The 16,487-nt window shown below is 40.8% G+C and overlaps 1 protein-coding gene across 9 annotated transcripts in view; it reads right to left on the bottom strand.

The window, feature by feature from the left end:
• LOC141265450 (uncharacterized) overlaps positions 1-16,487 on the bottom strand; it is a 239,138-nt gene that overhangs the window by 192,731 nt on the left and 29,920 nt on the right. For 5 of the 9 annotated variants that reach the window (XM_073678575.1, XM_073678579.1, XM_073678582.1 and 2 more), the window contains exon 3: positions 2,670-2,729. In XM_073678575.1, the coding sequence (XP_073534676.1) occupies positions 2,670-2,729 (60 nt within the window). Of the gene's footprint in view, positions 1-2,184; positions 2,301-2,669; positions 2,730-13,881; positions 13,918-16,487 lie in introns of all 9 variants that reach the window. The other 4 variants (XM_073678581.1, XM_073678580.1, XM_073678578.1 and 1 more) reach the window with 3 other exon arrangements.

Genomic DNA, 16,487 nt, shown 5'->3' with positions numbered 1-16,487 from the left:
CTCAAATTTGGACTCATCAGACCAAAGCACAGATTTCCACTGGTCTAATGTCCATTCCTTGTGTTCTTTAGCCCAAACAAGTCTCTTCTGCTTGTTGCCTGTCCTTAGCAGTGGTTTCCTAGCAGCTATTTTACCATAAAGGCCTGCTGCACAAAGTCTCCTCTTAACAGTTGTTGAAGCGATGTGTCTGCTGCTAGAACTCTGTGTGGCATAGACCTAGTCTCTAATCTGAGCTGCTGTTAACCTGCGATTTCTGAGGCTGGTGACTCGGATAAACTTATCCTCAGAAGCAGAGTTGACTCTTGGTCTTCCTTTCCTGGGGCGGTCCTCATGTGAGCCAGTTTCTTTGTAGCGCTTGATGGTTTTTGCAACTGCACTTGGGGAGACTTTTAAAGTTTTCCCAATTTTTCAAACTGACTGACCTTCATTTCTTAAAGTAATGATGGCCACTCGTTATTCTTTACTTAGAATTTGTATTATGGCAAAGCAGTAGTCAAAGCAAAAGGTGGCTACTTTGAAGAACCTCGAATATAAGACATATTTTCAGTTGTTTCACACTTTTTTGTTAAGTATATAATTCCACATGTGTTCATTCATAGTTTTGATGCCTTCAGTGTGAATGTACAATTTTCATAGTCATGAATACAGTAAAATCTTTAAATGAGAAGGTGTCCAAACTTTTGGTCTGTACTGTAGATATATATCTATAATTGAGTTTTGGTATAACTGTGCTGCAAGAACAATTCTGTTTACATATGGGTACTCATTTATCTTACTGACAGGTTCTGAACAATCATTTTATAAGTGATCAACACCTTTAAAAACTCCCCCAGCTGTGTGTGATTATGAGAGCAAAGCATCAGTTATTAACTTGGTTCACACTGTTATCTCCCCCATTATTTGAAATAAGCAGCTCTGGAGGCAGATTCTCGGGAAGATCTATGTCCAGCCAATAGATCTTGACAGCTCAATTACATATAAGAAGTACGTGGATTTCTCTGGAGTAAGATATTGAATTGCAAATATCAAGTCATCATTTTATTCAACTTTTTATGACCTGCTGACGTACCGTATTTTTTGGACTATAAGACGCACCCCAAATTTTAGGGTGGAAAATAGGAAAACAATTATTTTTTATAAGATGGGGGTCCGTCTTATAGTCTGAATAGGCATCTTACCTGGTGGGGCGGTGGAGCTGGGGTCACAGGAAGCAGGGTCCTTCAGGAAGCCGGAAGTGGAGTCATGGTGGTACCTGGTGGCCTGGTGCCCCGGTACCTGGGGAGCTGGGGGCCGGGTGCTGGTGGCCTGGTACCTGGGGGACGGTGGCCTGGTACCTGGGGTGCTGGTACCTGGGGAGCTGGTGGTCTGGTGCCCTGGTTCTGGTGGCCTGGAACCTGGGGTGATGGGGGCCTGGTACCTGGGGTGCTGGGGGCCGGGGTGCTGGGGGCCTGGTACCTGGGGTGCTGGGGGCCTGGTACCCGGGGTGCTGGAACCTGGGGTGCTGGGGGCCGGGGTGCTGGGGGCCTGGTACCCGAGGTGCTGGGGGCCTGGTACCCGGGGTGCTGGGGGGCCGGTGGCCTGGTACCTGGGGGCCTGGTACCTGGGGGCCGGGGTGCTGAGGCCTGATACCTGGTGTTCTGGTGCCCTGGACCCCTCGTACCTGGGGTGCCGGTGTATTGCGGTGAGCGGAGTGACAGAGCGGAGTGAGCGGCTTCCGGTGGCCGCGGCCATCTTTCTGAAGCAGATCTACAGGAAAATGGTCGCCGGCTCGGCAGAGGGCATGCTCCGGCGGCCATTTTCCTGTAGAGCACAGCTTCAGGAACATGGCCGCGGCCACCGGAAGCCGCTCTCTCACTCCGTTCACCGCAATACACCGGCCCCAATACCCGGCCAGGCCCGGCTCCCAGCCAGATACCGGCCCGCCTCACCTCTTCTTCCGCCGACGCCCTGTGATCCCGCTCCACCACCGGTAAGTTGCGTTCAGACCATAAGACGCACCCCCCATTTTCCTCCCAAATTTGGGGGAAAAAAGTGCGTCTTATGGTGCAAAAAATAAGGTATATAGACGGCTTGGGAGGAGTGATTCATTTGACAGATTCCCTTTAACATTTTGGTTTTACAGGAGATATTTCCACAACAGGAACCCCAACTATTACTTAGCTAATGCTTCAGACAATACCATACCAGAGGGGTCGGCATATGGATCTTTAACTCCTTCCTGCCACTGTCAATTTCGATTTTTTGGTTTTCTGCTCCCCTTCTTCCAAGACCCATGACTTCTTTATTTTTCTTTTGCTATCCTGTTAGTAGATAGAAGGCGGCACTCCAGCAAGAGATTAAATAGGAAGATCCTTTATTCTTTACTCACAATTTTAAAACATGGAGCCGGGGAAGCGTGGGTCATTCAGGACTACTGCCGTTTCGCACCAAGCTGGTGCTTCAACATGTCCAAACGGGGTATTTGGTTTATAGTGATTGCGGCGTGCTCCTCATCTATGTTACATGTGTCACAGGAAACTAACAGCCGTGACACATGCAGCCGCGGCGACACTAATATAGATGACAAGCAAGCCGCAAATACTCTGTGAGCACCCGAGCGTGCTCGCTGAAAAGGTTAACAGAACATGCTCGCTCATCACTAGTCCTGAATAAAAGCACTAAATACTCACATCACAATGGAATTTAGGCTTCATTCCTATTTTATATTTGTTTGCAGTCTTCTGTACAGCCTGTAAATAACACGAATAAAGAAGATTTATAAAAATCAAATTAGCATTATTCAGAAGATATGTATAAAATATTTGGAAGATTTATGTTAAGACCCTGCCTGTCAGAACTTGCTGAGCACTCACAAGAAAAAAACAGAAGTGGGTTTTGCTGCTTTTGTCTCCTCTGATTTCCTATACTCAGCACTCAATTGGGTGGTAAGCGGACTCATCACAAGAACACCGAGGCACATAAAAGGTAGTTGTTGGAGCTAATGAAGTGAAAATATAATATACACTAGTGTGAAAAATTAAAGTAACAATATTCCAAATTCATTTTGAAATGGATCGGATTGAAACAAAATTTTGCATGGCTGTAGGCCAGACCCTGAATTAAATGATACAGAATTTTTTTTTGCTGTTTTCAAATCAATTCTAAGGGCTGCAACCCTCTAAACACTCCAAATTGGAAAGTGGCTAGAACAATTCCAAAGAAGTCGACTTTTCTCTGAAACTGTCAAACGGATTGGTTTGAAAATCTCGGCAGTGATGGCTGATTGCCCATCATTTTTGATCCTGTCAAATGCAACCGCCTACGATAAAACCACCCCTCCGTGCACCCCTAAACTCAATCCCTTCCCAAAGGGTTGAAAATGGGGCGATAATGATAACCTTAGTCGAATTGTATGCTTTCAAAGGCACCCAAAAACGTCTGAAAGCTTGTCAAGAAATCAGAATGTTTATCCCCATTTTCAGGGGGTTTACATGTGTACCCCTTAGAATTTATCCCCTAAAATGTCATGCTATGCAAAGAGGCAAACAATATGTTCATCTTCTCACATCTTCCAATCATTCTAACCAATTTGCATCATGAGATTACCTGTCAAATACCCCTAAGGGGTAAAAAATACCCTTAACACCCTCACTCGTAAAATTAAGGGGATGGGGCATTTTGGACACAGTCAGCATGGATTGTGGTGTGTAATGCTGTAGTAAGGCATGTCCCACATTTTTGTGGCACTACTGGCACCTCACCCTCATTTGGAGGGAGGGGGGGGATGACACAAAAAGGATCCCAAATTTGATTAAATGTACAATACAGAAGTGTGGGGGTATTCTTGTGCAGGTTCCAAAATATGCTTCATTGTTCAAGAAACCACCCAAGGTTGTATTTCATAAAGGAAAATCTATTGGTAACAGAATTTTTACAACAGAATTATGTATAAAGAACAAAGACACTAAACATTTGAGATTAAGAACACAAAAGAAGTGTACGTTCAAAAGCTTAAAAGGAGTTTTCCAACCCAAGATAAACTTTCAGCAAGTAGTGCAGCATGCTGAATAAATAGACCTCATTCAAATGCTGACACTCTGTACCACACCTGTTTTAGGATCTGAGTCCACACAAGACATGTCGTGCTTAGATGGATATTGATCTACTTTGTGCTTACATGGAAATTAACTTGCTCTGACTTCGCTAATGGAGATTTATTGCGTAGCTACCAAGAACAGAAAGATGAAAGACACTCACCACATTGATTGAACCTTGAACTAGAAACGTAATAGTTGTAGCTCTCAGAAATAATCTTGATAAGCCATAGTCTATATAAATCTGTGTAACCTGCTAAATAAACAGAATTTATGCTTTGACTCCAGATGGCAGTCGAGTGTCATTTCCTCCATATCAGATTTGGCAGCAGACAGTTAAGATGATTGCACACCCCTAGAGTGTGTCCCAAATAACAGGCGTCCATTTTTCACGCACTTGTTCTATCCATGAAGATCCCATTATAGCCTATGAAGCTGTTAAAATGTCTGTCTTTTGCAGACTGTGTATTCACGTATTAAAAGTACCAATACAAGTATACGGGCATCAATGTGAAGTCTGTGATTAACATTGCAAAAGATAGAAGCGCTGTCATTTATTTATCCATACGTGAAAAACAATAATGGTAAAAACAGACACACGGAACAAACACTGACGAAACCCTGATCCAAAACACTGATGACAATCATATTTTTTGCATACCTGAACAAACACGCATGTCTGAATGATGCTGAATAGTCTATAATATACACACGGTTAGCTTTTGTCTCTGCTAGACAATTCAAACAATCACGTGACTACAAGCATTCGATTTGCAAACAAGTGTGTAATAGGTTATCACCCACTTCATTAAATGTTCAATTCTATTGTCAAGGGGGAATATGTATGCGATTTGTAAAGTGGAAAAAATAGCTTTGAATGTTTTTGTTACTTGTGAAATTAAATTGGCGATTTATCATTTAAAAAAAATCACATTGGAAATCCTATCTTTTCCATTATCTGCCAGGGTTTTTTTCCCCCCACATTTTGCACCTTGGATAGCCAGAACAATTTCAATCTTTTAATGTGTATACATAAAATACCTATGAATTTTCTGAAAGAAGATATTTGCCACCATGTGTATAACTAGAGTTCGATGAGCCCAAAGTCCAATTTTGGACTTAGGCCCCCATCTGCATGTTGCTCAGATATCTGGGTCCTTGTAGTGCTCTAGATCCTATAAATACATACGTTTTGACCCACTCTTCATGTAATAATGTCCCCCATCCTGGGCCCCTTCCTGGTGTAATATTTCCCATCCTTATTTTTTTTTGCAAATTTGGGACCTGAGCACCCACCTACATGTGGGACAGATATATGGGCCCTTGTAGTGTCCTAGATTATATAAAGACATACATGTTCATCAGCCCCCCACCCTCCATGTTATAATATACCCCATTCTAAGTCCCTTCCAGTAATAATATCCCCACTCCTGGGCCCCTCTTCCTTGTATAATGTTGCTCATTCTTGGCTCCTTCTAGTAATGTTCCACCATCCTGGGCCCCTTCTAGTAAGAATGTCTCCTGTTTTATTGTTTGGCTTTTTTATAAAAAATACATAAAAATGTATATTAGTGGCTAAAAGTGAAACTCGAACAAAAAATGAAATATACAACACCTTCTCAAAATAAGAAGTTTAACACGTGCAGCGTCCATACGTATCACATAGGCCTATGTCTACATTTTAAATATCTTCATAAAATAATTGGAACTTGAAAAGTTCAAATCTGGCTTGTGTTACTTTACGTAGCAATTAATTTTACCTGACTTTTCATATCCCAGTGGTTCTAAGATTATTTTAAAAAAAAATATTGAAATTTACAATTGGAAAAAATTGCACTTTTCAAACTTCGAATGCGTCTACCCTTAAAACAGATAGTTAAAGGGAATCTGTCACCCCCTGGGACCTATCAGACTTCTAATATGAGCATACAGGTGATACAAATGTGAATCTGTACCTACCTGTATGGCTCATATTAGAGATTTGCTTGCTTTGAAATTGTTTTTTATTAATTCAGTTTTGACACTATTACCGTCCGGGGGATGCCAAGAAATCCTCGCCTACCTACTTAATTTCCATATTCCTCTCCTCCCCTGCATGTCACAGGGCCCTGTGACGTGCACTCTTCTCGTTCACATCCCGCACATGTGCAAAGCGCCTATAATGTGAGGTGCACTTTTTTTTTGCTCCCGGACACATTTTTCCCTGCAGTGGTCTAGTGCGTAGGCCCCGGGGAGTCACCGTGACAGTCATGAAATATGCTCCGATTTTAATGAAAAAAAGAGTGTTAATGATGTACATTGCATCACTAGCCACGCAATGGGGGCAGTTTACATAGCACAGAGGACCTGACAGGTTCCCTTTAAGATATGTGCATATGGCATTTTTATTTCTCCAAGTGAATTCCGCCTGGAACTAGCCTGAAAAAGCGCTCAATAGACATTAAAAAAAAAAATAACATGCACAGGATTGTCAAAATGTTTTGCTGTGCGTATGTTTAACTTCTTTAAATCCATGAAGCATCTAAAAGAAGTGGCCTGATCATAGGGTGGCTTCCGCAAGGCAGGTATGCTGTCGTCTATAAAATGTCATGTGCACATACCCATATAGTATTTAAAATAGTATTTAGAAGCTTTATTAACCCTTCATGTGCTTCACATGAACTAAGCAAAGTGGCAAGAAAAAAAATGAAAAAAGTCCATGTTTTCCATTATTCCATAACAACTGCCAAGCCATCTCATGGTAATTAACCCCTTAATAAACGGGCAATTTTCCGTTTGTTTTTTTTTTTTGCTCTCCTTCCCAGAGTCATAACATTTTTTATTGCTTGGTCAATATGGCCACACGAGAGCTTATTTTTTTGCGGGACAAGTTGTACTTTTGAACGGCATCACTGTTTTTACCATATCGTTTACGGGAAAAAAATTCTAAGTGCGGTGAAATTGCAAAAAAAGTGCAATTCCACATTTTTTTTTTTACCTTGTTCACTGAATGCTAAAACTGACCGGCCATTATTATTCTCCAGGTCATTATGAGTTTGTAGATACCAAACATAAATAGGTTCTTTTTTATTTAAGTGGTGAAAAAAAAATCTAAAGTTTGCTTTAGAAAAAAAAAAATGGCGCCATATTCCGAGACCTGTAGCATCTCCATTGTTTGTGATCTAGTGCTAGTTGAGGGCTTATTATTTGTGCACCGAGCTGACGTTTTTATTGGTAACATTTTGGGGTAGATCCGATGTTTTGATCGCCCGTTATTGCATTTTGTTGCAATGCTCCGGTGACCAAAAACTAAATTCTGGTGTTTTGAATTTTTTTCTTGTTACGCCGTTTACCGATCAGATTAATTATTTTTTCATATTGATAGATCAGGCAATTCTGAATACGGCGATACCAAATAAGTATGTGATTTTTTTTTTTATTGTTTTATTTTGAATGGAGCGAAAAAGGGGTGATTTAAAGTTTTATATTTTTTATATTTTTAAAATCTTTGTTTTTTTTTTACTTTTTGCATGCTTCAATAGTCTCCATGGGAGACTAGAAGCTGCTTTGATATGATCGCCTCTACTACACACAGGCGATGATCAGATCGCCTGTGTGTAGCAGAAATGCTCACTTGTTATGAGCACCGACCGCTGGGTGGCGCTCACAGCAATCTGGCAATGACAACCACAGGGGTATCCAGCAGACTCAGGGTTGTCATGCCAACCCATCGGCGACCCGTGATCATGTGACGTGGTCACCGATGGGCGGAGCCAGAGGAGCGCTTCCGGGAACTTTAACATGGCCCTAACCTTGACACAACCCTAAGCCTAAGGCCATGGTCCCACTACCAGTATTTGGTCAGTATTCAAACAGCATTTTTTTCTCAGAAATGGGAGACAAAACCAAGACTGGGACAAAAATGCAGAATTGGTGCATTTGTTTCTATTATACCTTTCCTTTGATTGTTCCTCACCTGGTTTTGTCTCCCACTACGGAGAAAAGATACTGACCGAACGAATACTCATCAAATACTGATAGTGGGGCTGTGACCTAACCCCAACCCCAAGCCTAACCACAAAGAAAGGAAAAAAAAATATTTATTTTATTTTATAATTTTTATCTAACTAAGGGGGGTGATGGGGTTTATCACAGTAATCAAAAGGAACTAATAGGAAAACTCCTTTTTGTTGCCGGGCACAGGCCAGTAGATCTCGGCGTGTGCACTGCACATGCGCCCGCCATTTTTTTTTTTATTTTTTTTTTACAGAAAGATGACGGAGGGGCAGGGGACAGTGGAGGTACCGGGTAGGCTCGGGGGGGCTTCATTTCTCTCTCCTCTGACATGTATATCATATCAGAGGAGAGAGAAATTATTGTAACGGCGGGCACACTTTTTTTTTTGTGATCTTCCCTGAATAGCGGCGATCACGTGATCAGGAACTGGAAAAACTGGCCCTGATGATGTTCTCCAGGGTCTCAGCTACCACCGGTAACCGAGAGCACCGGTAGCTGAGACCCTGGAGAATTTCCGACTCTGGGGGGGCGCTGCGGCCTTATTCCTCAGCGACGCATTTTCACGGCACTGAGGAATACATACCCTTAACTGCCGCCGTGAAAAATGCGTTACAGCGGTTGTTAAGGGGTTAAAATACTCACTACACCCACAGATTAATTTCTTAAGCAGTAAAGTTTTCAATATGGGGTCACTTGTGGGGGGTTTCTGCTGTTCTTGCAACTCAGGGGCTCGACTAATAGTGCCCACAATCTATTCAAACAGAATCTGCATTCTAAAAGTCAAGTAGAGCTCCTTCCCCAGCTCCCTTCCCATCCCATGGAGAAAGTGGATGCCATAATTTGTTATGCAATTTTTACCAAACATGGCAGGACCTCATATGTGGTTGCACACTACTGTTTGAGTACACGGCACGGATCGGATGGGAAGGAGCAGTACTTGGATTTTAGAATGCAGATTCTAAAAGCCAAGTAGAGTTCCTTCCCACCCCATCACCTGCCCCGCCTTGTCAACAACCACATATGGGGTACTGTCACATTTGCTAAAAATTCTATAACAAATGATGGCGTCCATTTTCGCCAATAACCCTGGTGAAAATTATAATTTGGTTGCTAAAACAGTATTTTTAGTGGAAACAAAATGTATTGTTTTGTTTTCACGTCTAAATGTTCTAAAGTTTTGTGACTCACCTGTAGGTTAAAAATGCTCAGTAGACCCCTATATGGAATTCCTTTATGGTTCTAGTTTACAAAATGGGGTCACTTGTGGAGGTTTCTGTTTGGTACCTCAGGGGCTCTTCAAATGAGACATGGTGTCTGCAATCGATTCCAGCCAAATTTACATTCCAAATACCAAATGTCACTTCTTCCCTTTAGAGTCCTCCCATTTGTCCACTTTTTGACTATAAGTGGGGTATCGTCATCCTCAGAAGAAAGTGGTTAACAAAGTTGGGTCCACTTTTTTTCATGTTACTTCTTGCAAAAGGGAACAAGTTGGGGCTAAAGAAGCAACATTTTTGTAAAAAAAATAAAAAAAAAAAAAGAACATTTTCAATATGATGACCTAATGTTATCAAATCCTGAGTAGTACCCATGGGTTCCAAATGCTCACTACACCCCTAGATAAAATCCTTGAGGGGCGCAGTTTCGAAAAAAGGCTCACATTTGGGAGATTTCTGCTGTTTAGGCACCTTAGGGATCCTGGAAATGTGACATGGTACTTCCAATCTGCTTCAATTGAATTTATGTTCAAAAATTCAAATGGTGCGCCTTCCCTTCCGAGCCCTGCCGTTTGTCAAAAGGTTTCTGACCAAATGTGTGGTATCAGCGCGCTCACAAGAAACAGGGTAATAAAATTTGGGGTCAATTTTTTTTCGGGCTATTCTTTGTAAAACGTGAAAAAATTGAGACTAAAGCAACATTTTGGAGGAAAATTTTAAATTTATTTTTTTTTCATTCCACTTTGCATCAATTCCTGTGTAGCACCTGAAGGGTTAAAAAAATGCTCACAGCAGTTTTTAAGTATTTGACGGGTGAGGTTTTTAAAATGCTATCACTTTTGTGGAGTTTACAATATATAGGTCCCTCAAAGTCCATTTAAATCTGAAAAGGTTGCTAAAGGAACAGGTTTTGTAAATTTCTTTAAAAAATTAAAAATGTCTGCAAAACTTTTAACCCATCTAACATCGTAACAAAATAAAATTATGTTTGAAAAATTATGCAGATATGAAGTAAACATCAGGGAAATGTTATTAATTATTTTGTACGGCATGACTAACTGCTTTTGAGGATATAAAAATTGAAAGTTTGAAAATTTCAAATATTTCAAAATTTTCAGCAAAATATTTTCATAAACGCAGAACATATCAGCCCAAATTAACCACTAACAAAGTACAATGAGTCACGAACAACATCTCAGAATCAGTGGGATCCGTTGGAGCGTTCCAGAGATATTACCTCATTAAGTGACACTCGTCAGATTCAAAAATTTGGCCTGGTCAATAAGGTCAAAATTGGCCTGGCCATTAGAATATTTTTCAATTTTGCATATAAATCCCACAATTTCTTACCCAATTTCTGCCAAGCACAGCAATGTTCTATACAGTCATGGCAGAAAGTGTTGGCAACCCTCTGTGGCCTCCCGACATGCGCAGCTGATGCCGCACACACCTGTCGGCATCATTTTCTTAATTCATGTAAGTGCACTTACTTGCCCTATATAAACTAGACTGAACATTTACCTGACTGACCCCTGACGAAGCTACTGTAGTAGCGATATGCATAGGGCTTACCTTTCTACAGTGGACTCCCTCCGTAGGCATCTGTGTATATTGACATTTTTATGTGTGCTTTATTGTGCCTGACATTATCCACTTAATATTTGTGGCTTTATTTATATATAATTTACATAGGTTGGTCACTATAGATTATTCAGCATTATTTCACATGGCCTTAACAGACCTTATTCCCTTTAGTGTCCTTCCTATGGGTTTAGCCACTCATATATGATTTATCTACTAACTATAATCTTTTATGTCATTTGGTATATTATACTCAGCTTGTATTTAAATTATATGGCTTCAAATTACCTCTCAGCGCACTGGTATACATTCATATGAACTGTTATATTCACCTAGGTGAGAATCCATCATTGTGGTGGGATGTTTTATTGTCAATATACTGTATCACTTTAGACTGTATATTTAACATACATCCCACATGTTTCTTGTTTGTTGTTCTTATATGTTATTAAATGTTTTTTTTAAAATATTGTGTGTTTATACATGAAATAAAGTTGCCTTTGTATTTACTATCTGCAGTTATTTTTGTTAAAAAAAAAAATTTGGGGGTGTGCATCACTTTACATGCTTATGTGTTTTTTGCCTAGTTATCCTTGCATCCCTTATTATATTCTAATTACTTAAAGAAGTTGTCCATTACTTTATATTACCCCCCTCCCCCAATGTATCCCCCTGGTGCCCCTAAGGATTTTTGAAAAATACCTTATGTTGCCTTTTCTGCCTGTGAGCGGCGCTATCCTTGACGGATCACAGGCATCACGTGACCCCGCACTGACGTCACGACAAGTGAGGCGTGACTCAGCGCTGGGGTCCCCATGGTGGCTGCTGGCCTGTGGGCGGGGTTACCCCCCACGTCACACCCAGCATCCACTGCGCGCTTTCCCAATTTCCCAATAAATGGGGAGAGGCAGAGCGCGCGGTGGATGCCGGTGTGACGAGGGCGGGGGTAACCCTGCCCACAGCCTGGCATCCATCTGGATCCAGGAAGACAGAGACCCCCAGCTGCTGCCAGCACTTGTCGTGATGTCAGCGGTTGTCAGAGCCGGCTGCAGCCGGGGGTCATGTGATGCCTGTGAGCGGCCAGTGTGCCGCTCACAGGCAGTATCTGCAACATAAGCTAATTACAAAAATCCTTAGGGGCCCTGGGGGGATATATTAGGGGGAGGGGGTAATCTAAAGTACTGGACCACCCCTTTAATTTGTGCGGTGCCCGCTTGTTAAGTACTGGCACCCTTGAAATTGTTACAGAAAATAAAGTATTTCATTTATTCCATGGCGCTTTACATGTGAAAAAGGGGATATACATAGAAAAAACAATTACAAAAATCTTGAACAAAAACGCAACGGCAAACTGGTACAGAAGAAGAGAGGACCTCACATGCTGTCCTTTTTTAGTGTATTGGAAGAACAAAAAAAAAAAAAAACGGCAAATTCAACACAATTTCACACAAAACCCCAAAAATGGGCCAGACAAAACTGATGGCACACTCAACTTAATATTTGGTTGCACACCCTTTGGAATAAATAACTGCAATCAATCGCTTCCTATAACCATCAACAAGCTTCTTACACCTCTCAGCTGGAATTGTGGATCACTCTTCTTTTGCTAACTGCTTCAGGTCTCTCACATTTGAAGGGTGACTTCTCCCAACAGCAATTTTAAGATCTCTTCACAGGTGTTCAAAGGGATTTAGATCTGGACTCATTGCTGGCCACTTCAGAACTCTACAGCTCTTTGTTTCCATCCATTTCTAGGTGCTTCTTGAAGTATGCTTTGCAGGTAACTACCCATGACCTAGGACGTAAACCCAGCTTTCTGACACTGGGCACTGCAACCCAAAATCCTTTGGTAATCTTCAGATTTCATGATGCCCTGCACACGGTCAAGGCACCCAGTGTCAGAGGCAGCAAAACAACCCCAAAACATCTTTGCACCTCCACCATATTTGAATGTAGGTACTATGTTCTTTTCTCTGTAGGCCTCATTCCGTTTTCTGTAAACCGTAGAATGTTGTGATTTATCAAAAAGCTCTATCTTGGTCTCATCTGTCCACAAGAAGCTTTCCCAGAAGGATTTTGGCTTACTCACCAACATTTTGGCAAACTCCAGTCTATGTCTGTCTCAGCAGTGGGATCCTCCTGGGTCTGCTGCAATAGTGTTTCATTTCATTCAAATGTTGACAGTTAGCATAGACACTGATGAATGCTGATCCACCAGGACAGCTTGAATTTCTTTGGAACTTGATTGTGGCAGCTTATCCTCCATCTGCACTATCCTGCGGTGCAACCTTTCATCAATTTTTCTCTGCCTTCCACATCCAGGGTTGTAAACTTATTGATTATGTTGCGCATCATGGACAAATAGACATCAAGATATCTGGAGATGGACTTGTAACCTTGAGATTGTTGATATTTTTCATGAATTTTCGTTGTCAAGTCCTCAAGCAGTTCTCTTCTCCTCTCTCTGTTCTTCATGCTTAGTGTGGCATACACAGACACACAATGCAAAGATTGAGCCAACTTCTTTAATTTTTATCCGGTTTCAGGTGTGATTTTCAAATCGCCCACACCTGTTACTTGCCATGGATGAGTTTGAACGAGCATCACATGCTTGAAACAAAGTTGTTTACCCACAATTTTGGAAAAGTGCCAACAATTTTGTCCGGCTTATTTTTGAGGTTTTGGAAAAACATGCCTATAGCAAAACATGCCTAATTGCAATAATTTTCTGGAAAAAATTCTTCATTTCTGCAACATTTTTAAGGGTGACAACGTTTTCGACCGTGACTGTATGTGGCCACATTCTATTGTTTTGGCACACACCAAGGCTCAAAAGGGAATGAGCATAATTTGGCTTTTAGAGTGAAAATTTTGCTGTCTTGGTTTTCGGTCACCATATCCCTTTTGTAGAGCCCCGGAGGTTTCAAGAGAGGAACCCACAACCCAGAATTGATTCCATATTGGAAACTATACCCCTCAAGGAATTAATCTAGGAAAGTAATAAACATTTTTACCCCGCATGTGTTTCACGGATTTCTTTACCATTTACCCTGAAAATAAAAAAGTATGTTTGTTACAATATTATGCAGCTTTAGCTCAAATTTTCAGAGGTAATTCTAAAAAATGTACCCATAATTTAATACACAATGTTTCCCATGTACAACAATACACTATATGTGGTTGAACACTGTCTGGGCGCATGGCGAGGCCGAGTAGGGAAGAAGTACTATTTGTAGTGAAAGTTTTGCTGTTATATTGCATTTGCAGAGCTAGCAAGGTATGAGTAGTGAGAAAACCCTCAGTAGTGATCCCATTTTGAAAATCATCAAGGCATTTATCTAGGGTGTAGTGACCATTTGACCCCGCAAGAGAGTCTTCAATAAATAAATGTGCAGCAGATGGCAAAAAGTGAAAATTGCCATTTCCCCAATTCGATTCTTGATATTGAATGTGTGGTATAAGAGCTGTAACAACTTCGGTAGATCAGTATGATTGTCAAAATTGATATAGTTTTCTGTTTTACTATGTTTGCACATAATACATTTGCCTTTTTTATTTTTCTGCTGACGGAGGCTTATTTCTTTGCACGATGAACTGTAGTTTTTATAATTATTAAATTGGGATTCATGAGACTTATTGCTTTTTTTTCCGATTTTAGTAAGCAAATGATCATACAACAGCAATTCTGGCTTTTTTAATTATAAATGGTATTTACAGTGGGGAATAAATAGCAAGTTTATTTTACAGTTTAGCAAATTTGTATTGCTTATTGCTTGCTCAATAAAACTCCATAAAAGAAACAAAAAATGTTTGTTTCTTTATGTCGCTACATTATAAGAGCCTTAACTTAATTTTTTAGATTACGGGAGTATAGGATATTCATGGAACAAACTGCAATTTTGGTAAGTAAAACATTTGGGGCTTGTTTTTTACTACTTTTTTTTCAAGGTGAAGTGCATCAAAAAATTCCAAGTCAGCTTTTCTTTTTTATAGTGTTCACTGGGAGAGCCAAGTGATAAGCTAGTATTATAGTTTTTAGAGACACACATACAGTAGTGTACAAAATAATAGCAGTGTGTTCAAAAACATGAGTTAAGCACAAAATCTTTATACTAGGTTTTATTTCCATGTATTGGGAGCATAGCACACTGTTTTCTAATTCAAAACATGGAGAGAAATGTATATAATTTTAACTACTTTACAGAAAATAACAACAAATGAACATTGGGCTGTTCTAAAAAATAGCAGTGTCTGCATTTGTCTTTACAAACTTACAATATATACTCTTTTTTGAGGATTTAGCATTCCTGTGAATCACTAACCTAATATTTAGTTGTAAACCCACAGTTTTGTAGAACTGCTTCACTTCTATGTTGCATAGAGTCAACCAACTTCTGGCACCTGTCAACTGAACCAACTTCTGGCACCTGTCAACTGTTATTCCAGGCCAGGAGGCTTTGACTGTATTCCACATTTTCTTGGCATTTGTTGGCTTTGCCTCAGAAACAGCATTTTTGTTGTCTCCCCACAAGGGTTCTATCAGATTAAGGTTCGGGGATTAGGTTGGCCACTCCATAATCTCAATTTTGCTGGACAAACTAATTTTGCTACTGGTGTGTTTAGGGTCGTTGTCTTGTTGAAACAGCCATTTCAAGGGTATATCCTCTTTAGCGTAAGGCAACATGGCCTCTTCAAGTATTTTAATATATGCAAACTGATCCATGATCCCTGGTATGTGGTAAATAGGTCCGGCACCATAGTAAGAGAAACATGCCCATATCATGATGCTTGCACCACCATGCTGCACTGTCTTCAGAGTGTACTGTGGCTTGAATGCAGAGCTTGGGAATTATCTGACGAACTGTGTGCGGCCTTTGGACCCAAAAAGAACAATTTTACTTTCATCAGTCCACAAAATGTTTCTGCATTTCTCTTTAGGCCAGCTGATGTGTTCTTTGGCAAATTGTATCCGCTTCAGTACAAGTCATTTTTTTTTGTTTGTTTTTTTAAACAGTGGGACTTTGCAGGGACTTCTTGGTAAGAGATTAGCTTCACACAGGCGTCTAACTGTCACAGTACTCACAGGTAACTTGAGACTGATTTTCATCATCCTGGAGCTGATCATTGGCTGAGCCTTTGCCATTCTGGCTATCCTTCGATCCATTTGAATGGTAGTCTTCCGTTTTCTTCCACATCTCTCTGGTTTTGCTTTCCAGTTTAAAGCACTGGAGATAATTTTAGCTGAACAGCCTATCATTGTTTCCACTTCTTTATAAGTTTTACCCTCTCCAATCAACTTTTTAATCAAAGTAGGCTGTTCTTATGAACAATGTCTTGAAGGACCCAGATTTCTCAGGCTTTCAAGGAGAAATGCATGTACAACATGTGCTGGCTTCACTTTTAAATAAGGGCCACCTGATTCACACCTGTTCCTTCACAGAATGATTGACCTCACTAATTGAACTCCACACTGCTATTTTGAACACACCCCCTTTCAATTAATTATTCAAATACACAGACACAAAAACATGCAGATCATGAATGTGTACGGAGACAAGACACTGTGGAACCAGTACAGCATGGAGGCATGGCAGAGGGGAGAGGTTTGATCAGGCCTCTG

Source organism: Phyllobates terribilis, unplaced genomic scaffold, assembly GCF_046119375.1.
Source record: "Phyllobates terribilis strain yellow unplaced genomic scaffold, ASM4611937v1 Scaffold_4__5_contigs__length_816908805, whole genome shotgun sequence".
In the NCBI taxonomy this organism is placed as follows: Eukaryota; Metazoa; Chordata; class Amphibia; order Anura; family Dendrobatidae; genus Phyllobates; species Phyllobates terribilis.
The sequence above is the reverse complement of the archived record's forward strand: the minus strand, read 5'-3'. Positions and strand labels throughout refer to the sequence as shown.